The sequence below is a fragment of the Aspergillus flavus genome, chromosome 1 (genome assembly GCF_009017415.1).
Source record: "Aspergillus flavus chromosome 1, complete sequence".
NCBI classification, from domain to species: domain Eukaryota; kingdom Fungi; phylum Ascomycota; class Eurotiomycetes; order Eurotiales; family Aspergillaceae; genus Aspergillus; species Aspergillus flavus.
Genome location: NC_092406.1, coordinates 4,449,984 through 4,477,380, shown reverse-complemented (window position 1 = coordinate 4,477,380; position 27,397 = coordinate 4,449,984). Strand labels below are relative to the sequence as shown.

Below are 27,397 nucleotides of genomic sequence, written 5' to 3'. Positions count from 1 at the left end.
CGCTATTTTTATGACTCCCAAAATAGCCGCACGCCTTCTCTATGCGCGGGTATCATTGGTCCTCCGGCCAGAATAGGGAAAGGAAAAGGTACGGAAAATCTATCATGTCACTCTGACGGCTGCGTCTTTGCTTGACCTTGATATACGAAACAACCTGCTTTCTGCAAACTGACTTGTTTTGAGCTTCCACGTGTAGTTGATAGTCGGAGCTGTGCCGAAGGTATTGACATGTCACTTCAGTCCAAACTCGAGCCGTTTCCTCGATAATTGTCCCAAAATCGCGCCACTGCTCCTCGGGTGACAAGCGAACCCTGGAATCGGGCGATAAAATAGTTGAAGAGAGCGAATTCATCTGGGGTAAACACGTAAGTGTCCGGTTGACTCTGTACCCTTCGCCACAGCTCCGTGACAGCATTATCAAGGATGATGCGATCGTCATCATTCTCTTCACAGTTCCTGGCTCGTTCCAAAGATTGTAGGACATTTGGTTGCATTACAGGAGAGGTAGAATTGGCCATTTGGGGTTTAGTTCTTGTGATGGACTGTCTGATGTTGTAATCCGTAAAGAGGTTCATAGGAGAAGTTTCTTTAAAGATAAATAAATAAAGATAGAAATCGACATAAAAACAGCCCAGATCCTAACTACCGTGGGGGAGGGCAAGGGGATAATATTCCATCAACGGCCCCCTCTCCCCTCAGAAAAAAGAAAGGGCAAAAGGAAAAAGGAAGGTAGAAATTTCGCTTTTTGGCAAGCCCCGAGCCTTTCCAAATTAACACAGTCCATGTGGAGCACAAGGGTGTGGATCGCATTTCCTACGAGTGACAAAACTGAACACAGCTACTTTGCTGGCATTGCAGAGAAACAGTTGTGAATTGATCTACCCTGTATTTGTTCTTATTTTATCTTCCTTTCTCATCTATTCCAGGCCGAAACAGACCACATTAGGGAAGTTGTGGTAGGATATTTGCAAATTTATTTACACCAAGGCTATTCAATGATAGATTCTGTCGAGATTCTTGTGAAAGGAGATGCTAAGTAGAACGAGGTTAAATACTTATTGTGGAGGTGTCTTACTTTATTCCCCCATCTCCTTTTCTCACACACACACACACACACACACACACACACACACATATATATATATATATATATATATATACATTCTCTCTCTTTCTCTCTCGCTTTTAACTTTCCCCCTTCCTGTTTGACTTTTACCTGGTTTTATCTAAGAGGGACCTGTTCCAAAGAGCCATGTGGCAGGTGGGGTTTCGTACGGGCTCACCCGATATAGTGCTAGTACTTAATTCTTGGCGTAACGGTTTTCTCCTCTTGTTGGGAAAGGATCTGATTCGGGCTCCACAGTAGGGTTTAACGAGATGTTAGTATTTACAGCACAATGGTCTCTCGATCAATTAGTGGTTACAAACTAATTAGTTATGCCTTAATGGTCTCCAGCTGTGACCAACAATCTGAGTACAACCGGGCTTGCATGGGACAAAGAATAGTAGGAACTAGGAAGTGCTGTAGGAAATTGAACTTCCTCTATATTTGCAGTTACAGTTGCTTCTTTCTCAAATAAAACAGTCATACCAAGATAATGGTTTAACGCGTGGTCGGTATATGGCAGTGAGCTTGAATTTGGCCTCCTCTCATCAACCCTGCCAATCTTCCTCCCTCTCTCTCTTTTGTGTGTGTGTGTGTGTGTGTGTGTGTGTGTGTGTGTGTGTGTGTGTGTGTGTGTGTTTTCATGTTTATGTTGGTGTGGGTAAGGTGGGTGGCCCTCCTTTCTCTTTCCCACTTTCTGTCACAGACGACTTGCCCGTATGGCCCGTTGCATAAGAAAAGTGGGGTCTAGGTGGGTATTCTGTGAAGCCTTTCCTTTGTGTTCTGTGGAAAGCTGTTAAATGACTTGCAGCGTCGTAGCACCAATGATAGAATGTTTGATGGCAGCATATTTTTGGTAACAGGCAATCTGCTCCAAAGTAGTCTACTGGGGTCCAAAATTTCAGACTCAGTCGAATGAGGATATGACAAATAGCTACTTGATGACATATCTATGTTGTGTGATTGCTGCAGAGTACAAAAACATCTACAGTGTCTCATCCTATTTATATCGCCGCAATCATAGTGTAACCAGTAAAAGAGTGTTTGCTTTTTAGAATAATTGTTTCTTTACCATATGGTCTTGCAGGCTTACAGATATAATGCTTGCAAATGGGACGGCCACTTGAAGCCAGTCGGACTCATGTTCTAACAGAGATAGCTCGATATTTAGAGGTGTCCTTAATTCCCAGGTCCCTTTTAGGTATATGACATGGTGAAACTGCCGTGTATAGACCTTTAACATACAGATTGGGGATGTTTTATACTAAGGGATATATGTGTCCAGTCTGTAACAGGCTCTGTTTTGTTCCAAGTTAACTCTGTCACACAAGGGTCACATGACTGTATCCATATAAGTATTTACTACTTAAGGTCTTACCGACCCCCACTCTAAACAACACAACAGACATACAAAACCACCTTACGGAGTACAGAAATTGCAGCATGCTAATAGATCCAGCGGCCTACAAGGACATCTTCATCTTGCTTACTGAATGATTATAAGATTATGATGTCATCTTAGCTTCGTCTACCATAGTACCACGGAGCTATTCTCCATAGTAACCCTATTTCGCGTACTTAATTGCCTAGGATCCAGGAAGAAATTCATCATCTTGAAGAGATACTTTAAGTACGTGTGTACGTTTAGATTATCATCTACTAATACCTAATCTGTGTTCCAGAACTCCAGTCCCTCAAGGAGGAGGTTCAACTTAATGTACTATGCGGGTGAGGGCTATTATTACTATATTGGGTTAGTCAGTAAACGAAGGTGCTAAAAGAGGTAATCCTTCGGGCTGCCTGGAGTCCTGAGAAATTCCTTGGTAAGCATGCTGGTTGCTTGAAGCTATGCATGTGGGTATTACTAGTACAAGCAACATAAGAGATTGTATGCTTATCACATATTACTATTTTCTTCACCCACAATGGAGGTTAAAGAAGTATGTGACCCCCTATACCTATAAGTACCTATGCCCGGTACTATGAGCTGCCAGGTACCTATAGGTACGAATATATTACTTTTGAGCCCCCACTGTAGCTGTCGAGAGAATCATTAGCTCTCACATGCACATACATGGGTGTTGTTGTATCATAGCATAACCTTATACATACGCGTTTCCAAGAAAAAGTCATAATACACCAAGAATAAATGACTAATCTAAGTATGTATAACTATATTCATAAGAAGTTCCCCACAAAACTCAACTAGAAGAAAATCCACACCCCACTTCCCAATACACACTCTGATAATCACAATTTGACAGTTGGCTTTAGATACTTCGGTTATTCTCATCTGACCAAGGGTTTTTCAGGAGAGATAATCGCAGCAATATGGTATACTACTTTACATCGAATGTGGTTGAACCATCCGCTTTTATCTATGTCGGGAAAGACAAATTTGAGAGTATGACCGCTATATTTCAAGCTCAAGCACATGGCACAAGTCTGACAATGATTGAAACTAGATGAGGATCTTATAAAATATGGTTTAGAGAAGGATGTTTGGTAACATCATCGTTGTTTGACCCTCTTTGTGGCAGTGTGTGCTAACAGTCGCTGGTCTTGATGACCTGTATAGGGTTCGTTATTATCCCATTTACTTAGAAAAGTTCTCATGAGCGCTAACTTATGTGATCAGTTTCATGTTGATAACTTGTCCAGTGCACATGTCTATCTTCGTCTCCGTGATAGTGAATCATGGGACAATATCCCACAACCCCTTCTGGAAGACTGCGCACAGCTTACAAAGGCGAATTCTATTGAGGGTGAACCATCTTTCCATTCATAATTCATCCATTGTGCTGTTACCAATACGTAGTGAGCTAACTTACGGGCTAGGGAATAAGAAAGACAACATCACAGTCATCTATACGCCATGGTCGAACTTGATGAAAGATGGGTCTATGGCTACTGGCCAAGTCTCATTTCACAATCCCAAGTTGGTGCGCAAAGTTCTAGTACGACAAAGGGAGAATGTTATAGTCAACCGGCTTAATAAAACCCGCGTGGAAAAATTTCCCGATCTTATGGCAGAGAAAAACGAGTCTCTGAAAAAGAAGCAGAGAGAGGAGAGGAAGACCAGAGAGGAGCAGCGAGCAAGAGAAAAACAAGAAAAGAGAGAAAGGGAACGATTGAAGTGGCAGAAAGTGCATGCCTACGATGATCTGATGAGCGAGGAAAACATCCAGGCAAGCAGCAATCAAGATCGGGATCCTGACTTCCTTGATGACTTCATGTGATCACAAAAATCCAGCTTCCGTGGGAAACCATCCTGTGGATATATTAAACTAATCTTTTCCACTTCTACATCGGCTTAGGCATAGTACTGGACGCCCGAGAGAATCCTCATTTTGATCACCGGCTCTACCTGGTTTCTGATCAGAAACCAAAGCAGGTTCTGCTGCTTTTTTCCTTTCCTTTCTCTTTTGTTTCGTTTTCAGTTGTATATATTCTTTTGATTTATTAGCGATCCTGTTGGTCATAGCTGGTTGAACAATATCCTTCATGGCGAGTTTTCTGTGTTCTTTTTTTTTTAACCTTCGGTATTGGGAACATACTACGTGGCGCTTAGATGTAAATAGCCAATGGGGAAATCTCTGGACATGAAGTGAACCCGATGACACAAACTCGAATTCATACGGAAATTGAAAGACACACTTTCTTGCTTCTGCTAAGTCTGGTGCTTTCGCAGCTCAATGAATTGGGGTATGTTGTTGTATGTACATACATGTACCTAAGCGAAAGGTTCGGACTTCGGGAGTTAGCGAATAACTGCGGCCGCGCTAAAGGATGTTGACAGCTATGGTCTTGATCTCGTAACCACGCCCGAGTGGCCGCCATCATCGACCTAAAGAGACGTAACATATCCCGAAAAATCTAAAAGAAAAATGCACGAAGGTACGCATCTGATTAGCGAGCAGCTCCCATACACTCCTCTGAGTGCCGTTCTTACAAATCACTCTTGACCAGACGGCAACCCGAAAACCAAGAGGAAGAACAAGGGCTCCGCAAAGAACGGGGAAGGCAATGACAAAAATATTGAAGCTAAGCAGGACACGTCTGCAAAGCTATGGGAGGAGGGATCGTCTGACTTGCTTATTTCAAGTGTGGGTGGTCTTACGCCTAATTAATGTGCTCAGCGATTACTGATAACAGAGACCAGGTCGTGCCCAATTCGACCGAGGAGACAGTTACAGAGAAGCAGAAGGCCCGCATGAGTGAAGATGGCAGCGTTTCCAATGATGGTATAAAAAATGACTCCAGTAACCAGCAACAAGCAGTATCCCGATATGGAGAAAAGGAGGACATTTGCAGTATGGCCAAATCACCCCCCGATGCACTCCAATCGAAAGAACGGTTTGACGCTCTTGTTCGGGATCGGGACTCCCTACGTGCTGAGGTGACGGACATGCGGAGGTCATTAGAAGAAATACAATCTAAACATCGAGCGGACATGGAAGCTCTACAGCACAAACTGAACGATGCCGAGGGTAAAAAGGAACACGCAGAATCACAATTCCAGAAACTATTAGAACGTGTCAATACGATCAAGTCGCAGCTAGGTGAACGACTCAAGGAAGACGCTGTGCGTCCCTTCACATTAAACCCGAACCGTTGCTCTGTAGCTAACATTTTGATAGGAGGAACTTGCTCAAGCTAGATTAAAAATCGGGGAGCTGGAAGAACAGAACGCGGCGTTGAAAGATAATTTTCAGGGGAAGTGCTCTGAGCTGGCAGAGCTCTCGGAAGCGAATGAACACAAGTCGAAGGAGATCTTAACATTACGAGACCGGACGAACTTGTCACAGCAGAACTGGCTGAAGGAGAAGGAAGAACTATTCGAACAACAATCATATCTTCAATCTGAATTCGAGCAAGCTAAGGAGGCTATGCACAACTGGGAAGTTCTTGCTATGGAAGAGCGGTCCATCAGGGAAACCCTAGGTGAGAAAGTCGTAGACCTTGAGGAGCAGCTTGCTAGCCTCAGAGATGCCTATGAAAGAACATCCGATGAGCGCGATTCTCAATTATCCGCTGTGGACGGGTTACAGCGAGCCCTGCAGGAAATCCAGACAGGTAAGTAAATTCTTACATATATATTGTTGTAGATGTAAGTTTTAACATATTCTAGCTCGCCGAAAAGAACTTCGTGAGCTCGTAGAGAGCTCTGACTCTCAACTCGAAGAGCTAAAACAAGCCCTTCATTGTGCAGAGAAAAAGGCGTTGGACGCTGATAAAGCTCTCGGAAGTGCCCAGAAAGAACTGGAGCGAGTGAGGCCGTTTGAAAAAGAAGTAAAGGAAAAGAACCTCCTCATTGGTAAACTTAGACATGAGGCTGTGACGCTGAACGATCACTTGACTAAGGCCTTGAGATTTCTCAAAAAAGGGAAGCCTGAGGACAACGTTGACAGGCAAGACTTACCATACCAGAGAAGCTCCTCAGTAGCTTTTTTGACACCTGCTGACGATTCCTGTTAGGCATATTGTGACGAACCACTTTCTGCATTTTCTTGCTCTTGATCGGTCAGACCCAAAGAAATTTCAGATATTGCAACTTATTGCAGCTCTTTTAGGTTGGACAGATGGTATGTGATGTTATTTTTGATTCCCCTTACTCGGAGACGAGAGCTGACAATCTGCATCAGAACAGCGTGAACAGGCCGGTCTAGCACGCCCAGGAACCTCAAGTACCTCCAACAAGCTTAGAGTCCCAAGTACACCTATCCATCGTACCCCTAGCACCCCAACTCTGGCTACTGAATTCTTAGATAATGGGAACTCAAACAAGGAGTCGCTGGCGGAGCTTTGGTCCAACTTTCTCGAGCAGGAGTCTCAGGCTACGCAGGAATATACACAACCAAAGCCTTGAAAGCCGTGTCTTATCTACATACGTTGCTGCTCACATATACTATGTCAAGGACTTGTTAGTATAGTCCTCCGTGAGCTATATGATAAGCAGGACCTTATCGGATCTTGTACTTCTAATTATTTGTTTATGACCGGATTAATAGCAGTTGTTTCCTGTTTGTGGTGTTTGCCGTAGTTCTGTGGTCACCGCCTTTACATAATTTATCTTCTGACTCAAAACGCGGCAATTCTTTAGGGTCTTCTAGCCTTCGTTTCCAGCTTTTCCCTGTGGCTTCCTGTTTATGCAAGGCTTTTCAAAGTCTCGTATAACCTTGCATATTTACAGTGGACGTTTCCAGTTGTTCACTCGCCGCTCAGTATTGACAATGTCAACCACTGCTGGATCCCGTTAGCGCATACCACTTAACGCGCGTGAATTAACCAAGATACTGACCTGTATATAGTGCAAAAGTTTCGCCCAGTAGTGGTATCGGGCCCCTCTGGTGCTGGGAAATCAACTCTACTCAAACGACTGTTTGCTGATTATCCCGATACCTTTGGGTTTTCTGTTTCGCGTCCGTCCTCGTTCTTTTTGGTTTTTAAAAAACAATTCTATGTCTCACTTTCTATAAGCTAACCATTGCTTGCCTAGTGCAGACACCACCAGAGCTCCACGACCGGGTGAGCAGCATGGGCGCGAATATTATTTCACAACCAAAGCGGACTTCCTGGACCTTGTGAGCAAAAATGGGTTCATTGAACATGCGCAGTTTGGAGGGAACCACTATGGTACCAGTGTCCAGGCCGTGAAAGATATTGCCAAGAAGGGTAGGATTTGCATCCTCGACATTGAGATGGAGGTAATTGAATCTATATGTTGCCACGGACATCAAAACACATAAGCTTCACGGAAGATGAACACTATGTCGAGAAAGTCATACTGATTGATGGCTTTATTTGAACAGGGCGTGAAGCAAGTGAAGCGTACTGACCTGAACGCTCGCTTTATGTTTCTCGCGCCGCCGTCGGTTGAAGAGCTAGAACGGAGATTGCGAGGTAGAGGCACTGAGTCCGAAGAGAGCTTGAGGTGAGTTGCATCGGAAGGGTCGCCTCTCACCTGTTATAGGCAAGAAGGTATTGACCGCAACTTTGGCAGTAAACGCTTAGCACAGGCCAAAAATGAACTCGAGTATGCTAAGGAGCCCGGCGCACATAACAAGATAGTCGTCAATGATGATTTGGAAAAAGCCTATACTGAGTTGAGGGACTGGATTGTCGACGATGGTAGATTCGGCGCTGAGCAATAATCGGCCAGTTTACAGGATAAAATCGGGTCTTGTCCAAGGATTGTCATGATTGACGAGATATTGCAGAACTGGCAACGTTATGGACGGTGATTGACCCTATTGTTTATAATGCATTATCCAGCGGCACCTTTGCGTTGTATCAACTGTATTTCCCTCATGGAGTAATGATAATTAAGGAATTTAAGTACATGAGACAATAAAAATGATGCCAGCGCTATCATTGCTAGCCGCTTTCTGGTCTGCAATGACAATCTCAATTGTAGAAAACGGAATAGAGGCACCCGCTTCCCGTGCTGGGGATAGCAAAATAGGCAACGAAGTAAGCCAAGAGTAAATCAGAAGTTAAAAGGATATCTGTAAGAACATGCTGGTATAAAAGTGGAGTTATGTATGAAGTAAAAAGAAAAGATGAAGGGATGCTCGACACTGCCCCTAAGTTGTCTGCATGTGCACCTATGTATGGAAACAACTGGTATGGACGGCTTACTCCATGGAGCATTGAGATCTATCCTTGACGCTCTCGTGCGCCGTTAATAGCCATTCATGGTCATCCGTTGAGAATTGCGGCTGAGCTCCCTGTCGGCCGAGGGGCTGATGGGCCGGCTGCCACCACTGTGACCTCCCGCTGCACTGCTCTCCTTCAGAGCAAGAAGCTGCTTAGCACGGAAGGTCTCGTAGTGGATCTGGCTTGTTGTCTCAATGAGGTCCTGGAGATGGGTGCGAGTGAGGAAGTTTCTCAGGTATACAAATTCACAGTGATTCTCATCCTCCACATTGATAACACCCCAGCGGTTCTGTCGGCCGCGAACCTGTTGACCATTGACAACTATAGTTCTCTCACTGCCAACCACAGCAAATGGAATAATGTCCTGCTTATACATCAGAGGCTGATTGAGTACACGTATCAGAGAGGTACAGACCTTGATTTGGGCATTGACCGCGCGCTCCTCGTCATCGAGCTCGTCGTTATCATACGGGTACATCTTCAAGTTGTGAAAAGCAAACTCCTCCTTGATTCTTTCCTTGAACGTCTGACGTTCCTCGAGAGTAAGTGAATCGGCCTTGGCAATTACAGGAACAACATTGACAACATCAGATAGCTTCTTTAAAACGACGATGTCAATGGGCTTGAGGCTAGAGTATAGTTAGCTCGGTCATATCTCGCCAACTCCAGAGGCTTTAGATCTTACGCATGGCCGGATGGTTGAATGAAGAACAAGCAGCAGTGAATACGGGTATCTTGGATATAACGGTCACGCTGAGCGGTAAGCTCCTTTCGGAGGTACGCGGAATGTTGGTCCTTGATGTATTTCACAATGGGGTCCCAGCTGGTGAGGGATTAGCTTGACCAACGCGAATATGAGAGGAGCGTCATATACCATCTATCATTATTAACTTGATCACCGTATCCAGGGGTGTCAACGATGTTTAGCCGGAGACGTACGCCATTTTCCTCAATAACTAGTTGCTGAATATTAACGGGGTACCTTCTGCATGAATGGGCGACGTTGACTTACTATGGGAGACGGTCTGAATTTCCGTGGTGGAGCGGACAGGTTCGTTGGGAGTCAGACGACCCTTCGAGTCAATCAAGTGGGAAGCAAAGATAGTGTTAATCAAGGTAGACTTTCCAAGACCCGTCTGGCCTTTCCCAGCAGTCAGTTTGACGGTCAATGGTTTTCTATACACAAGTAGATCAAGGAGCCCCTACCAACACACATCACGTTAAACTGGAAACCGCGCTTGAGGAGCTTCCTTTCAATCTGGGAGGTGATGCTGTCGAAACCAACATGGCTGCGAGGGAAAACGGTAGCCGGGGTGGTCGAGGTCGAGGTAGCAGTGGTAGCCATGGTGGAGAGAGAACGAGGAGGTTGATCGCGGGTTATCTTCAGCGAGCAGCCGACCGGATCAATGGGAGTGAATGTGACGACTGAAAGATCAAACACAAGTTAGACCATCAAGAAGGTCTAGTGCTTGAAAGATAAGTTTGCTATCCCCAAGTTGCTAGAGATGGAGAGATGCAGACCATCACTGGTATGGGCCCCTTTAACTGTTGTTGCGCTCTCAGGGGGCCACTAGTCTGCTTCGGGATTAGGTCAATCTCCGGACTCAAGTCAGCAAACCCGCAATGTCGGCGGGTAGCTTTACTTTCCAGCGGCATAATTTTTTGATATTAGATACGCCCAACTCCCTTCAATTGCCGTCATTACAGCAGATCTACCCCCATACTTGGGCAATATGGCACTGCGGTCGCTTTCATTTACCCCCACCTCGCAGATTCTGCCCCGTATTTTCATGGCCTCCGAAGCTATATCTTTCGTCGGAGGACGATGGTCTCGAATCTGGCAGACTTCCGGGCAGACTTCCCTCGGTTTTTCTCGCACCCTTTTGAAACCTGCCGCATTGTCGTTGAATATACCGGAACTCCTGTCCGATGTCTGGGACTCTGTACTTCGAGCCGTACCGAAAAAGAAAACATCCCACATGAAGAAACGTCATAGACAGATGGCTGGCAAGGCTTTGAAGGATGTCAAAAGCCTCAACACCTGCCCTGGATGCGGTCAAATAAAGCGTGCGCATGTTTTGTGCCCACACTGTGTTGAGAGTATGTGACTTTGTACCACCATGTTGATGAGGCCCGAATTTAACAACTCATGACTTAACAGACATCAAAAAGCAATGGAAGCAAACCCAAACCGCTTAAGAATGAGGACTGGACAGTATCAGTGAAGGCGAGGAAAGCGATGGCTTAGGTGTGCTTTTGAGGCTTGTACTTTTACTATACATGAAGTGTTGGATATATATGCTGCATGGCATTCGGCGTCTGGTTCTGGCAGGGAAATTTACGTGTTGGTTTACAATATTATTTGCCAAAAAAATATCTTCAATCGAATGGCACCATCTCGTACTCTATTGAATTATTGCCAATGCCTGCAAATCGCGTAGTATGTAGGTTTCTAAAAATGCCAATGTTGGCCCATACGAAGGCGGGCCTTAATGATCTCACCCGACGGTGAATGTCCCACTATTTATTGTCACAAAGTACATCGACTCTGTTCATCCCCGCGGAGCGTCGGTGCCTGCGAAATAGATTGTCCTCATACATAGTTAAGACATTTTACGATGGTAAGCCTTGAAAATAAATTATAATACCTATTTCATATTCTGACATGCTACTCAATAATAGTCGAAACAGTATCTATCCTGCGGTTCCGCAGATAATGGTATGTAGCGGGAGTTCCTCCATATTCTTACGCTTCCCTAAACCCCAGCTTGTCTCCCTCCTAACTCTTATACCATCCCCCTTTTCTCCTATTCCCTATTTGATCATTACTGTGCTAATAGTGTACAGCACACCCAACTGATATCTTCTCATTGGCTGTAACCAATAAGCAGATTTTATCGGCTTCTGGTGTCTCTGCTCTCAAGGTTCACTCTACTGCTGACCCTGATTTCCCATTAGTACAATCGATCGATGAGGCCCATAAACTTGGGTGCCATCATGTTGTAACCGATGGCAACGGATCGAGATCAGTGAGTGTTGGTTTTGGTGGTGAGATCAGGGTTTGGTCCTGTCATGATGGAAACTGGTCCGAAAATAAGACAGTCTCAGGTATTGAATATGCTTTGATCCTCTAGTGACTCCTAACACTAACACCTGAACAGCTGGCAACGCAGGATCTACTGGTGTTTGGGCAATTGCCTTGTCAGGCGATGGCCAGTATCTTGCCGGTGTAAGCCAAGATGGGCACATTCGAGTGTGGGATTTGGATGCCAATGGCGAACAAATACGTTACTATGAGACCAAGGGTAGCTTTGGTACCTGCATAGACTTGGTAACCTGTCTACTCAGTTTTTCGTCTCTTTCAGTCGCACTGACAGTCTCATATAGTCAGCAGATGGCCGCTTCATAGCTAGCGGGCATGAGAATGGCAGCGTCTATATCTTTAGCACGGAAACAGGTCGTATGCCGTTTAGCTTATCAGGTATATGCCTCACGTGCATCCATATAATCCCGCACATATTATTGGTAGGCTTATCTGATATCTTCTAGGCCTAGTGAAGCCCGTGCGAGCTGTTGCATTCTCTCCCGGGGGAAAGTTTCTCGCTGCTGCTGGAGACTCCAATGTGATCGTGTTATATGACACTTCATCTGGCGAGCAGGTGGCTAACCTCCCCGGGCATTCAGCATGGGTCTTGTCGCTTTCTTGGAGCCACACGGGAGAATATCTTTTAAGCGGGTAAGCACTTCCTTAACACTTGAGCTGCTCAACAAACTTGCACTAATGACACAGAAGATCATTTGATGGAAAAGTGAAAGTCTGGTCGATTGATACCAGAACATGTGTCGCAACGCATTCCGAAACAGAGCGAGCCGTTTGGAACGTCAAATGGCTGCCAAAGATTGGGAAGTCAGAGGGGTTTGCCACGGCCGGGGCAAGCCGTAGCATATCATTCTACAGGGAAGCTACAGGTGGTTGAGTTGTTGACACGTGCAATCAATGAGATTTAGACATCCTTCTGCAGATTTCTCAATGACAGATCGAATAAATTTCCTGTGGACCGTTGACTGCGTAGAAAACTCTATGCTTTACCTTTCTTAACAATTCATTCCTCTCGGCTACACCAGGCCATAATTCATGACCATCAACATCAGAAGCTATGCTGTCTTGGCCAAATCCCGCCACAGCATCAAATAGTGGGCCTTTTCTGTTGCATTTTTTCGACGAGCAGACGGCGCATCCTTTTTAGAAAAGCACCAAAGTCGCGATCCTCGTTTAAAATGTCTAGCTCCCCATTAAGAGCATCCCTGTCCACTTTGGGGCGTGTATGAAACACGTCGTAATCGCGACTAGACGTGCCGAGTTCAAACCAGGCTTCAGCTTCCCAATCCTTCTCAAGTAGGTGGCTAAAGATGAACTTTAGGCGATCTTCCCGCCCGGCCCCCTCAATCCGAAGACAAAGGTAATCCTGCCAAAATTCTAGCTCTGGTATGTTTAGGCGTGCTTGTGCATCGAGATGCCGGGCATGAGCCTTCTGAGCTTCCAATTTCTGGTTTATAGCCTTCTGTGTCTCGTTGATTTGTTGCTTCAGACGATCTCTTTTGGCGAGACGAGAATCGCGCTCCATCGTTACAGATGCAATTGTGCCATGCATCTCGGCGGCTTCAGCGGCTTCCTTCTGGATAGTTTGGTCGTGAGTTTGCGACTTGAGATTCAAGATTTCGATATCTCTCTGTTTCATCCGTTGGTCCTCTAAGCTTAAATTAGTCACAATACCTTTGAATGTCCCCATACACGCACCTTGGAGTTCTGCCAACCCTATTTTGAACTGATTCCTCTCCTCCAATATCTGCTTTCTGCCTTTCTCAATGAAAGCATCGAACCGAGCAGTGAATTGGGCCATGCGATTGCGTAGATCCTCGAAACCGAAGTTTATACTAGGCAGTGAATCCGCCATAGAAGGTGCATCCGCTGATGTGAGAGGTGGGCGCATGCCACTAGTCGATAATGAAGGTTCGAAAGAAGAGGCCATGACGAGTGAGTGCCACGTCTAGTTCTGATGTCGTTCACGTTTTAGTTATAAACAAGGGTATAGTTCAACGGTGCGGTAATGCTCGTCTGAACTGTTTGTTGCGGTGCAACGGTCGAACTGAGGCTTGGCAATGACTTTGGTATATATGTATCACGTGATTATGACTATGACAACCCCTTAATTGGAAGGAAGAGGGATGGTAAGTCGTATTAAGAGCAGAGTTTGAGGCTCTTCAAGAACTCGAGCAGTTCGAGCTTATAATTCCTCGTGGACTCAAGGTTAGGCAAACAAGACCATATTTATTACGTAGTAGTACTTGGTATGTGCTTATGGCGGTAAGAGGTGGCAGATGTGTGGATAAAAAATAACTTACCTCGCAATGTATGCATATATATATATGCTTAACGACCCTTCCATATGTTCACTTCTCAATAACCGGTAGTGGTGCATATATTTGACCACACTTGCAAAGGAGTTGCTCGTGTCTTCTAAGCGAACGTGAACTGCGTCTCTTAACGCGTTACTAGTCGGTTCTCGATATGCTTGCAAGGCTAGGGCTTGTACATATCGTCAGGAGCCAAGAGAACCCCGATGGATGAACATTCTGCTAGTGCTCTACAGTATGGGCACTTGGGTAAAGCGACATATCATCAGGAGACGCAGAATTGGGAATTTTCCCGGACATTGGCTTCGCGTAAGTTTCTCTGGACAATACGAATCGTTTGCTGATTTCTCTCATACTGACACTGCTATAAGCACCTCGTATAACCTTTGCTGGGGCAACGAAGACCACTATCACATCGCCCCTTACAGCCCCGCAATCATCACAGATCGAGAACAAAAGTCTCGTCCCAAAGGTTTACCCCGAGCTTGCAGCTTGCTGGCCACTCGTTAACAATGAGACTCTCTCCCATACTATCACAACGACAAGCGAGATATGCGACCCTTTAGTTTCGTCACTCTTAGACCTGGGGTATGCAGTGGACCTCGAGAACGATGAGTCAGGGAGCCGTACTGTCCCGATCGCAGTAGTTGCGTCCGGGGAGTGTGGCAATGCTATTTCTTTATACAAACTGGACGAAGATTGCGTGGATTTGAGGCTGGGTACAACAGTCCGTATGCGTGTCCCCTCCATCGAGGAAACTGGAAGTGCCGAGTGGTCTGCACGAGGTGCCCCTGTTCGCCAGATATGTTTTGCGCGCACCGTGGAAGAGAAGCCAACGTGGATGGCGGCCCGATTTCCTCATTCTACCTGGGTGTTCCGGCCACTTCATCATAGGAGGCCTGTTCCTGCTCACATATGCCTCGATAGTGATCATATGTTGCTAGGTAGATCCCGTAATTCCCATCTCGATGCAAACCCATTGGTGGAAATATCCAATTCTCAAACTGGCGGCTCTGCACATGCAGCTGTGACTTTCAATCCGTGGTACCAGAAGCAAATTGGTATTGTTGACGAGAGGGGAAATTGGAGCATTTGGGAAATATCTGGTCGCCACAGACAGAATAAAGGTAATTGGACTGCTGCACGTGTCAAATATGGCGCACTACCATGGCTGGACCTTGGTGACAGCCACGATATAGACGGTTATCCTCGACATGATGGATGGGCGGCCATAGAGTGGGTTGGAGATGTCAATAGCTTCATTGTCTCTGACAGGCGTTGTCCCATGCTCTATCGAATGGAAGACGGTCAGGCATGCCCTTATTCCATAGAGCTTGGTCTGAAGAAAAAGTCGGAGTGGATCTTGGATGTTAAGCGGAGCTCCTGCAACGTATCTAATATCTTCATTCTAACAACATCACGGGTCTTCTGGTTTGATGTCAACACTGACTTGGCTGTAGCCGCTAAAGATGGGACAAGGCCTTCCCTCTTTCCTCGCTTGTCCTGGCGCCACTTTCGAGATCCGGAAGACACGACTTTGCGAGTGGCACATCTGTCCATATATGAGGACCTCTATCTTGCGCTGTACTCAAGGCTGAGTCACGTTGTACTGGTTTTCCATTGTCCCGCAGTATCCACCGGTCACGATGACATAGAACCTATGCCCGACCCGTTTGTTTTGGATATCCCGTTGGAGTCTGAATATGACGTCGAGTCTCAACCGAGTATGGCACAATTTTCATCACTCGTTTTCAAAAATATCATGCATCTACCATCGACGACTGGGAGAGATGATTATGATCCGGGCCTAAAGCTTATAAAGCTCTTTGTGCTAGACTCACGCCTATCTATCCATGAATCAATATATGCTGGGCCTTCCGATACCGGTGCTTCAGATAGGCAAGACCTAGAAAAGGATATCATCCGGTTAAAAAGACGCTACCAAACGACACGCCAAGGGAATTTGCAGTCATCACGGTCTTACGGGGATTTCATAGTTGATGATTATGACGAGTCTGTAGCGGGCCCTGGAACGCCTACTTTCCCAGATACTGGGATTTCTAATATTACACCACTTGCAATTTCCCAATGGAGTATCGACTTCTCGCAGGTTTATGAGGTTGCTATTGGGAGACTCGTGGTTTCACCAGGAGGCGACCCCAGTCAAAGGCATAATAAGGGCTTTCAGGAGTCTCTCGAAGAGTTGAAAAGAAAGATTCCTGCATGTCCAGAGAGCCAAGCGACGAGTCAGACTCTGTATGGTTCATGAAAAATATATCGTTTAAACACCATGATACTAACTAACCATAGGCTTGAAATTCTTGGTCGCTACTCGCCATTGGATGATGTTGACCAGAATGCACAGGATGTTGAGGACTTGCTATCTGCGCTCCTAACAGACAACGCATGCACCCACAAACATCATCAGCAGCTTATCGTGCAATTGCCTGGCCATCTAAGTTGGCGATCTACCAAGCCTGTTCAATCGACAGAGCCTTCTAGGTCTGGCCTGATAGAGATATACGACCAATCAGTCAATGATTGGCTTACTCTGTCGCATAATATACCCGTTCGCGCACGGATCACGAAGGAGAAAATTATCCGAGATGTTGCAGCCGATTTTGCCCTGGCACGGGTCGCAGCGCGTAGGATAAATTATGAATCGAATGGAACCAACCCCCAAACAACAAATCAAAAGAGCGCGCCATCATCCAAGTCAGAATTTACCTTTAAATTCAGGAGCGGGAAACAGACACTCGTCCCGTCTGAAATCCCAGGAGAGAGTGACTGGAGTAGCTTCGCAACCGAAGGTCATGGAACATCTGATGTAAAACCGAAATTCCTTGACTCCACACTAGCTTCTTTTACCGATTTCGATAGTGAGCGAAAGCGGTTTGTATCACCAGACGTGGCAAATATATTACAACACTGGCTACCGGAGACAGACCCAGCAACATATGACTGGCAAAGAACTATACAAGCGCTGGAACTGGAGGAATCGCAATGGGGCACTAACGATACAACTCCAAAGCGCAAGCTGAAGAAAAAGAAAGTAGACTCTTTCACTCCTCGTCCAGCGACTTCAGTAGCACCTACTGTCCGAGAATGGGGCAGCCAGCCCGAGATCAATGAACAGCCCATGGTGCGACTTCAGAACAGTCAGGTCATGGAGGATGACCTTCCCATGACCCAAGTCGAGCGAGGTGCGTTTGGTGGTCGAGAAGCTGGGAGGAAAAGTACGGCGAAGGCAAAGAAGAAGAAGCGACCGGCTGGCTTTTAGTCGCCTAGGTTTGGTCTCTTTCTGCTCAAGAAAGGCTAAAAGAGAGGAGGGGGAGGAAGAGAGAGAGAGAAGGCAAAGGAGGTGAAAGGGAGAAGTTGTAGACATTTGCCTCCTTTGAAAATCGATAGTGAAATGAGAAAAATATAAGAGAAATGACATTTTAACCCAAATCAGATTAACTTCATTGTTTCAAGTAAAGGGTGTAATTACTACATTCCCCCCCCCCCTTTCAGTTATTTCTTTGAAGACATATATTGTCTTTATATGCCTTGGCTTGGGCAGAGAGAATCACATCATCTGCATCTTACCAACAACACCCAAAAATAATATTGGCTTGCCCTCTTCCGCTCTGACCAACTGTTTTGTACCCCACCAAATCACCCTCTCGCCTAACGCTACCTCAGAACAGACATTTCCCATCCATCTTCCTTTTTAAAACAAAACGGATCGATAATTCGACCATGTCTGAACACAAGTACATATTTACTGTCACCATGAGCTGTGGCGGTTGCTCTGGGGCCGTAGAACGAGTACTGAAGAAGTTGCCAGGTAGGAGTTGTTTCTCTCTCCCCCCCCCCTTTTCCCTCCACATCCCCTGAACCTCGACCAGGTCCCCCAAACACATGCATAAATGGACTAAGAGGAGGCAAAGATAAAGAGGGATAAAAAAGAAAAAAAAAGAAAAATACTCCCTGGTATCATGATAATGGTGACACGTAAACAATTGCGCACGATAATCTAGCAATCTATGGAAATATAGACAACTCGCAGCTCACTAACTCTTTATTGTTAGGTGTCAAATCTTACGATGTCAGTCTGGATTCTCAAACTGCCACCGTCGTGACGGAACCATCTGTATCGTATGAGACTGTGTTGGTTACTATTCAGAAAACTGGGAAGACGGTCACGGCCGGAGAAGCAGATGGGCAAACCATGGCTGTGTGAATGAAACTCTTTGCGACAGGTGGCCACACTTTCAAAGAATTCGGGTCAATGAATCGATGGATAGCAAGCAGGCATATATTGCTACTAAGGCAGGAAATTCTCTAATCTAGCCTCTTTTAAGATAATCATGACAGAGCTGCGCCTAGAACCTCTGCTCACAATCAAACCTTTCCCCATATTTCTTTCCGGAAGGCGAATGCAAGTGGTTTATCTTCGGCTAAGGGTACCGAACATTCTCAATACTCGAGTGCAGACATGTTTTTCATTATGGCCGTAGTAGATTATCACGATGTCAATTGGCACACATCTGGGTATTATGCTTATGATATCACATGTATGTACAGTATCCATGCAGGAATCTACACTAGAAACTAGCTCTGTTAAATTCAATGCGACAGACCAGCCATAAAGAGACCAGCTCACCCTTCTAATCCACAATAACAACTGCTCTACCTTCAGGTACTGTGTGACGTGGCTGAGATCGATGGTCTCTCCTCACGTAGGTAGGGCGGGCTAATTCTTGTGTGTACCGTGCGTGTGGTTGTTGTTCCAAGATTCGCCTGGAAGAAAGGTTAGTCAACGTGCCCGCGGCATCAAAAAAAGGTCGACAATTTAGGGAAATAAGGGCACGTATAGAGAGGACTATGCAAACAGACTACTGTAGTCAAGGGCATACCGTGAAAAATTATGCAAATCATGGGATGGCCGCTCTGTGGATGCAGACTCGACCAACCCAGCATCATGGTATCTCATGTCTGAGTTAACCATCGTAGCATAGCATTGGGCTGCAGATGTCACCCGCGAATGCCGTGGATCTCGAACAGAAGGCTGTCTTGAGCTGACATTACCCGGCACAGTAGTGTTGAAGGAAGGATGATGTGGGTGTTGAACATAGGCCCGCTGAGTAAGGGGATCACGGGCATGGTTCCTATAAAGGTGATGTTGCGGCGGGTACTCCATTGGTATTGGGGCCTGCGAATCGATAGTACGAACAAAATCATCAGCATAGTGCCTCCGCGATGGGGTATTTCCAAGCGCCATATGAATGTGATCATTAATGTTGCCCCGAGTAGACTTATGAGATTCTGATATATTAGATGGTCTCGTGCTCTCATTGGTGTAATGGTATTGATGGCAATTCGTCTGTTCAATGAAGTTAGAAGACCGCCGGGGAACAGCTCTATCAGAGTGGTGCGCCGTCGGAAACGCGATTCCGAGTTCTGGCAAAGGGCGAAGCTGTACTTGAGACCTCCACTGCGTGCGAGGTTCAGGTGATTGATTACAGGGTAGCGATTGGCCTCCTTCACGTACATAACTTCCCGGGAGCACAGCCCCTGGCTTAAGATCAAGAGGGGTAGCAGATAAACTGGACACTTGGACCTTCCCTGGTTGGGACTCTGATTGAGGAATAGGATCAAACGGTGCAAGATATCTTTTACTAATATGGAGACCATCCTGAGCAGAAGATTGTCTCGGTGGATATCCCAAGGCAATGTACCGTTCTCCCGTAAAAGCATCGACCGGGTTGCTGGTACGAGGGATGTGAGAAATACCCCTATTAGCATTGACAGGTTCGTAGTAAGCCACACGCCTTCTTTTAGGTAGTTGGTCTTGCACCCTATCTTGAAGTAATGGGCGTTGGATATCCTTGTATGGGAGACGACGTGGTGTTAATGAGTGAATAGAGCTCACTCCCGGCATCCCTCCGGCAATGTGATCTAATGGGCCATTATCCAGGGTATTGTTTTCCGGTACCAAAGGAGGTTCAATAGAAGGTAAAACACAATCCTGTGGGTTAACATTTGGTCTGCCTTGAATGGGGGCTGAAGGTCTCTGAGATCCACGTTGGTTCCCATTGTTCCCAAGGACCTTTTTAGGGCCACTAACGAAGACAGGGACATTTGGTGTGTCGCCTTTATGGAGTAGAGGCTTGGCCCCAAAAGACTCTGGAACCTGCACCACCTTGGGAATAGCCTCTCTTTGACGAGGTGATCGGGTTGTAGGATATACCTCATATGGCTTCTCTGGAATTAGCAAGACGTCGTTTTAAAACTTAACCGGCAAGAATGGTTATGTTAGGTGAACGACTAGTGCGCCTTGAGAACTTACACGGCGTTCTACTACAGGGTCGATAGCTGATATGTGCGGCCCAGTAATCGCGTTCCCGTACGGTGCGGCGGAAATCTGCCGATGAAGAACGGCTTGGACTGGAGCAAGATCCCTATTAACCCCGTAGTTATCCTGCCAAGGTTGCTGTGCAGCATATACATGTCTTCCCTGATTAGGAGAACTGGCATAAAGCTTGCGTTGGTCAGTCCCGTTGGCTGCATTCCTATACCGATGGATGGCGCGGTCCCAGGCCTGGTACCTGCTGAAGCCGCGCCGGTCAATTTTGGACTTTTTAGGAGCTATTCGAATGAAATGAAAACCCGGCGGGGCTTCCTCATCCGAGGTTTCCAGGTGATGTTCTCGATAGGTAGAGTTTGCGTAGTTGACTGGCTTCATTTGAAGGTCTTCTGCACGTGGATGGCTCGAAAAGATCTCCACACTGTAGTCCCGATCCATAGTCTGAGGCATGTCACCTTCAGTATCACTATCTTCATCATCAGAAATAACAATGACTTCACGGAAGACGTCCTCCAGGACTGTTTTCCCGTTTTCGTCATCGCCCCTCCATTCCACCAATTTGGCTAAGGTAGGTTCTTCAACAATACTTCTAGCCTCGTGGAATGACGTGGTTTTAAGAAGACGATCGTAATCAGTATACACATGTCGGATATGGGCCACGACTGCTAGTTGCGCTCGGCGAGCGAGGGGTAACTCAACTGCCGTGCCCACTTTGCGTTGACCCTTCCGTTGATTTAGTACGATTGTCTCGTGCCTGCTTTTAGCTGGTGCAGAAATGCTTCACATACTTTTTGAAACGCAGTCTTGATAATTTGGTTGAGATCGTTGTCTGGTATATTAGGAAAAAGATCTTTCAACACGTCCCGAGCCTCAGTGTTGATGGTTGTTTGAGAACACTCTGAGTTAGTGCGTTTGCGATTTTGTGTATAGCCAATGCTTTGGAATGGCATTGCCTTGCCTGTTGGTGTGAGATAGAGACCTAAATCCATACATACAGTCGCAACAATAGCACTCGGAAAATGATACCCAATCCTATGCACGTGCTGAGAAAGATTGTGAGTGTGCATATGTGGAGTTGTCTGCCAGGCAAGGTCAAGAATTAGAGAAGAGAAGTGCTAAAGGCTGAGTAGAAACGGAGCGGCGGCGACGAGGGGAGAGAAATGTCTGTTGGCCTACCGTGACAGCAAAAACCTTGAGACCATCTTTCCGACATATTTCCTTGCATGCAGAGGTGAGCTGGGGATTGCCTGCGGGAATGAAGGTATAACCCGGAGGGGCCTTCGCTTCGAATGATATCTGCCACGACTGTCAAGATCGTCCTGAGAAAGCCAACAGTACAATAACATACAACACTCCGAAGCTTTTTCTTCTCTTGTGTAACGGACTCCATGATCACCTTATGCTTCCGAGCGGCCCTTTGAGCGGCCCTACTTGAAGCACGCCTGGCAAGAGCCGAAGCGGGCCGTCGAAATACACGGGCCATGCGGTGAATGTTTGGTTTTCAAGTCACTACAGAAGACAAGCATTCATTATAGCGGTGTTTCCTCGAGCACACAGTGCATGGATAAGAGTTGAGCTCGACGAGCTGACCATGTAGCTCGGGAGAAGAAAGAATAATCAGTAGCGTGCCATAGCTTGGTAGGGCCAATTAGTGAGTTATCTCTACACAAAGACCACGTGCAGCTCTAGAGTAAAAGATGGAGCTAGATAGGATTATAACGTCCGGTGAAGCCACTGCTTTGCAATCGTTCAAATAAAAGAAATAGAAGGAAGGAACGTGGAGAAATTGATGAAGCTATGCTTGCAGGGCAGCGCCGCGGACCAACATACAGATAGAAAGAGAAATGCGGAGGGTAGCAACTAGCTGATCATTTGCAGCCTAACGCGGGCGCGGGAGGCGCCTGCCTGTTTCGGCTAGGCTAGTCCTAAGTGAGCGCTGTTCCAATTCGACTCCCTTTTGAGCGTTTCGCTGATAGTCATGAACGTCGCGGTCATTGAGCTTCCTTTACATCTTTAGACACCATGAGCAGTGTCGCTCATGTGGATCAGCGAGCTGTCATTCAGGCCTACCGTCATCTTTACCGGCAAGGACTGCGGGTGATTAATTATTCTACGCCATCGCGCCATGTCCTTCTCCGAACTTTGCGATCCTCGTTTCGCTCGTCTTCTCATCATGATTTCGATCCACACAGAATAGCCAACACTCTACGCTTCCTCCAGCGAGCTGCAGACGCTGCGGGCGTGGAACATAAGATCGTGAAGAATCTGATGATGGTTAGGTACTGGGAACAACCCCAGGTGAGAAAGGATTTGCGATTGTAGGTGACATGTGGAGAGAATGAAAGGACTGCGAGAGTGCTACCTCTAACTTGTGAAGATTGAAAGGGCTAGGGATTGACCAAAGAGAGTCCAATTTACGCAGAGATGCCAATGAGCAGTTTAATTTGACACTAATGCTTCTGAATGAGAGCTTAGGGACATGTCTCAAATAATAAGGGGTAATATTGCTCTTCGTTCTAGACACTGGTTAAGGTTGTACTTTATTGTGTGATTCTGGAAAGTTGGAGGAATTGTGGTCCAGCAGAGATGTATTGCATCTCCAGTCTGCGCCTTTCGATTTTAAAACACATTAGTGGTGACCCCTGTTGAATATACAGTATATGTACAGCTAAGAAGTACAACTCCTTAGGTATATCCTTATTCTTCCCCCTTTTTTTCTCCTTGTTTTTTTTATCACTTGGCTTTTCGTCTCGCTGTCCCAACTCTGCGCACCCCTGAATACTACTAGTACGTAGTACTGTACTCCGTACTGTCGTGGACTAATTCCGTGGAGTAAACCTGGAAGACGTCATTACCTATAAATTAGGAAACCTACAGCAGCACATAAGAAAAAGCTTTTGTATATTCATGAGATAGCCACAAGTACTTAAGACTATAACGATCATCCTGAGTAGAAACGGTGATTTTGGGTCATTTGGAATGCCAGGGAATAAAGCTAAGATTTACGGGGTTCCGCCATCAGAACGATCTGGCAATCATGCAACAAATCAGCGGTCGATCCCGACCTCTTGACTGTCACATGCTTTGCCTTCCTCATTCCGGCACTTTCGCAGGATTTATTCCTTGAGATTGCAACATAACTCCAACAACGCCGCGTTTCAAAATACCAGTACAGCCTATGATTTATTGTCAATCAAATGTTGCCTCCGGCCCTTCATGAGCGGGCTCATCACTTCTTTGCTGATCGAACCCGTCGTTCGGCAAGCCCGTCGTCTGTCACAGCAGACTGAAGAATCCAGCCCGCCTGTTACTCAAGCTTCGAGCATCTATGATCGGTATTCTTCAGACGGAGGTGAAGAAGACTGCGATAATATCGCGAGAGGTGTTATGTCATATTCCGAGCAAGAAATACGTCCTAATATAGGGGCTTATGGTGAATATGTACCCTCCGAAGATAGCCCCTCGTCCGTTATGCTTTGGTCGACTGGTTTCAACGACCAGAACCACGAAACCGAAATATTCTCTCTGTCGCACCGTGCTAGGCAGATAACTGATAATGATGTTTCTGAAGTCTCAGACAATCATGCGGTTATTATGAATGGGAGCGATTTGACGGAACCACAGCAGGCCACCTCAGCTGCTATCTCTACACACGATGTCTCTCAACAAACAAGCTCAACCTTGCGGCGGACCCAGCGATTATCGCACAGTCATCTTGACCTAGTTGATACGGGTGGAAAGTTTTCGCTTCCAGAAGACGATGGAATGGGTGCCCTGAGGAAAAAGATCCATGCCATCCGGGATCTAAACCACAGTAGCATGGAGCAAGCACGTATGATCCACGAATTAATGACAGAAAACTATAATGCTTTTCGAAGTAATCTGGATAACCAGACGATAACAAGAACGCCGCCACTATTCAGGCCCCGGAGCTCGGATCGATCTGTCGCTCCAAATAACTGTTGGGGCAGTCAATCGTTTGACCAACAATCCCTAACCCCATCTTCCCTAGCTTCGATCGCACATCAAGAAAATCAGTATTGTTTGACAGCTGAAGATTTGAAACCCACTTTTTACCCCAGAGATGAATTACAACTGCCCCCTGAAGATATTGATGATACGGATGCTGAAGAATTCGAGGAGGCTTGTCTAGGCTGTCGACATTATAAAAGGAACGTCAAACTACAATGTTACGCCTGCAAGAAATGGTATACTTGTCGATTTTGCCACGACGAGGTAGAAGACCACCACCTCGATCGCCCAAAAACAGAAAACATGCTATGCATGCTATGCGGCCATGCTCAGCCTGCCACGCAATTTTGTAGGCAATGCGGGGAACAATCTTCGCAGTACTATTGCAACATCTGCAAGCTCTGGGACAACGACACTAGCAAAAGTATCTACCATTGCAATGACTGCGGAATCTGTCGAATCGGTCAAGGCTTAGGCAAAGACTTTTTTCACTGCAAGGTAGGGTACAATGACCAAACGAAAGGAAAATTACGCTCATAGGCGATTGCTGATAAACAATGTTAGACGTGCTGCGTCTGTCTGCCTATTTCGATCGAGAATACGCATCGATGCATTGAGCGCTCGACGCAGTGTGATTGTCCTATCTGTGGGGACTACATGTTTACTTCTCCCGAGACCGTCGTCTTTATGCGGTGTGGTCACAGCATACACCAAAAGTGTCTTTCCGAGTATTCAAAAAATTCATATCGCTGTCCGATATGCAGCAAGACCATAACGAATATGGAATCTACCTTTCGAAACCTGGACCGTACGATCCAAAGTCAACCTATGCCGGCTGAGTTCAATGACACAAAAGCTTTAATTTACTGTAACGATTGTGGCGCAAAGTCTGTCGTTAGGTACCACTGGCTGGGACTGAGATGTGATATGTAAGCCTATTCGGATGCCCCCCCAGTTTGACGTGGACTAACGAGCCAGGTGCGAATCATACAACACTGCCCAAATTCGATTAATGAACGGAGATATACCAGATTCAGTCGAGGATGATTATGCGAGAGAAGGCTTCATCGCGTCTCGAACAAGGTCATCATCTCAAGGCACGGGCAATATTGCGCTCCCAGTATTGGCAACGTCGATACTTGACCCCAACTCCGGCAATGATATCGACTCAAACGCACGATACAATGCGCCGGTATCAGCTGAGTCAAGTGGGCGGTTCTCGTACAGCATCAGTCGTGGCCGTGCTGTTTCCCCAGTGATCAGTAACTATTTTGGCATACCCCCCGATCGTGGCTCTGAGAGACCGAAGTCAACATCATTCTTTAATAGTCGAGCGCTTCAGGAGAATGAAGACGAGAATAGCGGCGAAATTCGCTTCTGGGGTGCCAAGTTTAAATACAGGTATGGTTTTCTTAGTCGAGGGACTGAGTCGGTCGATGGAACCTCAGAAGCCAACGATGAAGAGGATGGAGACGAGGGTAACAGTGATGATGATGAGCGGTCATGGTGCAGCAGATCAGATGATGACAATGATGACGAAGACGACGACGATGAAGAGAAGATAGATATCTTTGGACACAGGTGAAGACGACGAGAATAGCTAGTCTTCTCTCAAACGCCATTACTGCCGTCTTTAGTACCTAGATACCCAGCACATTCGCTTTCGGTCATGGGTCAAATTGTATGAGGGTAGAGTAGCACTCTACCCTCTGCTTCTTCCCATTTTCTCCCTTTCTCAAATCAGTGTCGATGAACATGTCTAGCAGTTCTATGATATTCATAAAGCGATGATGGTGACCTGGAACTTTGTCCGTACAATCAATTTTTGTGTTTCAAAACTCACTTTATCGGCCGGGAGCACAACGTTCGACTTGTATGAGCCTGCCATGGGACATTCTCAGATTTACCCGAAATCTACAAGAACGCTACATGGATAGGAGCTAGCGTGTCCGAGAGACTATATATAAATATGAACTTGAATGATCGTATAGGCGATTGAGGTTGAATAAAGGCGTCGCTGTGCCTATCACCGAAGCGGCTTCAGTGAAGCCATACAACTTCAGCACTAAAAATCTTTGTATGTACATACATATGTCAATGAGAACAATGCTTCTTGTTTGTATACTCTTGTCTGGTATTTAGCAGAAGACAGCACCTGACTTGTGCAATCGCTGTGCAAAAACAGTATGGCAAGCTTTCTTGAGAGGCCGTCTCTGCGAGGATATCGTAATGATAGGAGGTGAACTTACGTAATAGTGCCTAGGTAGGTACTTACTTGATTAGTACTAGGTAGTGGCAGGTCGAGGATCTGCTAAGATTACCTAGATGGATTGCCTACCTTATCTAAATAGGCAGGGCAATTGATTTAAATGGTCTAGAAATCTATATATAATCTAGATTTCTAGATAGATTATTTATACCGGGTCTTGAAGATCGATTACCTAAATAGGGGTGGGCTGATCTATATGGATGGATAAGACAAAATAGAAAGTGACGTAACTCTTAAATTCTTATCCAATTAGAGCCCGGAGCAGAATCAGAAATCTCAACCAATCAGAATCCAGAAGGTGGAAACACGTCCAGTATATTGCTGCCGTAGCTTCGCTTCGCTCAGCTGCGCAACTACTAGTAGTAGTACTTCCTACAGATAACTGCCATTGGTTCGTTTCTGGAGCTGCTACAGCAGTCCCAGACAATGGACGTTGGACGATAGTTGAGTCGCTCATTCGCAAGCTAAGGTTTTTTGTTTTTCGGCCAGCAGAGGCAGAGACTTGAAGTCGCATTCCAACTGTCTGACTGCAATCGAAGCTACTGGTGCTTACCTAAGCCAGCCACCTGCTCTGCATTACTCAGGCAGCGTTCTTCGATGGCCTTCTCCAGAATGAGATTAGATA

The 27,397-nt window shown here is 46.1% G+C and overlaps 12 protein-coding genes across 12 annotated transcripts; 8 read left to right on the top strand and 4 right to left on the bottom strand.

The window, feature by feature from the left end:
• Positions 1-236: 236 nt before the first annotated feature.
• Positions 237-494, bottom strand: F9C07_1658 (uncharacterized protein; the record flags this gene model as incomplete). Its single annotated transcript, XM_071508291.1, has 1 exon — positions 237-494. The coding sequence occupies one exon, from the start codon at positions 492-494 to the stop codon at positions 237-239; it is 258 nt and encodes an 85-aa protein (XP_071365947.1).
• Positions 495-3,436: 2,942 nt separating this feature from the next.
• F9C07_2060290 (putative coiled-coil protein) lies at positions 3,437-4,344 on the top strand (the record flags this gene model as incomplete). The annotated part of the gene is made up of 4 exons (XM_071508645.1): positions 3,437-3,509; positions 3,571-3,610; positions 3,725-3,870; positions 3,944-4,344. 4 exons carry the CDS (start codon positions 3,437-3,439, stop codon positions 4,342-4,344), a joined length of 660 nt encoding a protein of 219 aa, XP_071365946.1.
• Positions 4,345-4,992: 648 nt separating this feature from the next.
• F9C07_1656 (putative Golgi matrix protein) lies at positions 4,993-6,974 on the top strand (the record flags this gene model as incomplete). The annotated part of the gene is made up of 7 exons (XM_071508290.1): positions 4,993-5,002; positions 5,075-5,211; positions 5,268-5,690; positions 5,746-6,181; positions 6,237-6,516; positions 6,584-6,690; positions 6,751-6,974. 7 exons carry the CDS (start codon positions 4,993-4,995, stop codon positions 6,972-6,974), a joined length of 1,617 nt encoding a protein of 538 aa, XP_071365945.1.
• A 253-nt stretch (positions 6,975-7,227) lies between these two features.
• On the top strand, positions 7,228-8,589 carry F9C07_1655 (guanylate kinase). Its single transcript, XM_071508289.1, has 5 exons — positions 7,228-7,360; positions 7,417-7,527; positions 7,610-7,812; positions 7,918-8,039; positions 8,109-8,589. Exons 1-5 carry the CDS (start codon positions 7,255-7,257, stop codon positions 8,257-8,259), a joined length of 693 nt encoding a protein of 230 aa, XP_071365944.1. The 5' UTR covers positions 7,228-7,254; the 3' UTR covers positions 8,260-8,589.
• Positions 8,590-8,789: 200 nt separating this feature from the next.
• On the bottom strand, positions 8,790-10,109 carry F9C07_2228428 (Septin-domain-containing protein; the record flags this gene model as incomplete). The annotated part of the gene is made up of 6 exons (XM_071509827.1): positions 8,790-9,128; positions 9,180-9,393; positions 9,450-9,587; positions 9,639-9,720; positions 9,777-9,905; positions 9,971-10,109. 6 exons carry the CDS (start codon positions 10,107-10,109, stop codon positions 8,790-8,792), a joined length of 1,041 nt encoding a protein of 346 aa, XP_071365943.1.
• A 220-nt stretch (positions 10,110-10,329) lies between these two features.
• F9C07_2279857 (WD domain protein) lies at positions 10,330-14,152 on the top strand. Its single transcript, XM_071510398.1, has 6 exons — positions 10,330-10,864; positions 11,612-11,872; positions 11,926-12,095; positions 12,152-12,245; positions 12,314-12,500; positions 12,558-14,152. Exons 1-6 carry the CDS (start codon positions 10,498-10,500, stop codon positions 12,739-12,741), a joined length of 1,263 nt encoding a protein of 420 aa, XP_071365942.1. The 5' UTR covers positions 10,330-10,497; the 3' UTR covers positions 12,742-14,152.
• Positions 12,952-13,794, bottom strand: F9C07_1652 (chromosome segregation protein Spc25-domain-containing protein; the record flags this gene model as incomplete). Its single annotated transcript, XM_071508286.1, has 2 exons — positions 12,952-13,514; positions 13,563-13,794. The coding sequence occupies 2 exons, from the start codon at positions 13,792-13,794 to the stop codon at positions 12,952-12,954; spliced, it is 795 nt and encodes a 264-aa protein (XP_071365941.1).
• Positions 14,153-14,385: 233 nt separating the features above from the next.
• On the top strand, positions 14,386-17,459 carry F9C07_2058195 (RNA polymerase I-specific transcription initiation factor RRN6-like protein; the record flags this gene model as incomplete). The annotated part of the gene is made up of 3 exons (XM_041288042.2): positions 14,386-14,488; positions 14,551-16,435; positions 16,490-17,459. The coding sequence occupies 3 exons, from the start codon at positions 14,386-14,388 to the stop codon at positions 17,457-17,459; spliced, it is 2,958 nt and encodes a 985-aa protein (XP_041140369.2).
• A 406-nt stretch (positions 17,460-17,865) lies between these two features.
• On the top strand, positions 17,866-18,820 carry F9C07_2279856 (putative iron/copper transporter Atx1). Its single transcript, XM_071510397.1, has 2 exons — positions 17,866-18,008; positions 18,253-18,820. The coding sequence occupies exons 1-2, from the start codon at positions 17,921-17,923 to the stop codon at positions 18,402-18,404; spliced, it is 240 nt and encodes a 79-aa protein (XP_071365940.1). The 5' UTR covers positions 17,866-17,920; the 3' UTR covers positions 18,405-18,820.
• Positions 18,821-19,046: 226 nt separating this feature from the next.
• F9C07_2058614 (uncharacterized protein) lies at positions 19,047-22,014 on the bottom strand (the record flags this gene model as incomplete). Its single annotated transcript, XM_071508614.1, has 6 exons — positions 19,047-19,658; positions 19,716-20,423; positions 20,514-21,254; positions 21,320-21,610; positions 21,708-21,827; positions 21,880-22,014. 6 exons carry the CDS (start codon positions 22,012-22,014, stop codon positions 19,047-19,049), a joined length of 2,607 nt encoding a protein of 868 aa, XP_071365939.1.
• Positions 22,015-22,284: 270 nt separating this feature from the next.
• On the top strand, positions 22,285-23,385 carry F9C07_1122954 (uncharacterized protein). Its single transcript, XM_041283933.2, has 2 exons — positions 22,285-22,849; positions 22,909-23,385. The coding sequence occupies exons 1-2, from the start codon at positions 22,554-22,556 to the stop codon at positions 23,021-23,023; spliced, it is 411 nt and encodes a 136-aa protein (XP_041140371.1). The 5' UTR covers positions 22,285-22,553; the 3' UTR covers positions 23,024-23,385.
• A 362-nt stretch (positions 23,386-23,747) lies between these two features.
• F9C07_1648 (putative CHY and RING finger domain protein) lies at positions 23,748-26,088 on the top strand (the record flags this gene model as incomplete). The annotated part of the gene is made up of 3 exons (XM_041288044.2): positions 23,748-25,001; positions 25,068-25,432; positions 25,482-26,088. The coding sequence occupies 3 exons, from the start codon at positions 23,748-23,750 to the stop codon at positions 26,086-26,088; spliced, it is 2,226 nt and encodes a 741-aa protein (XP_041140373.2).
• Positions 26,089-27,397: the final 1,309 nt, after the last annotated feature.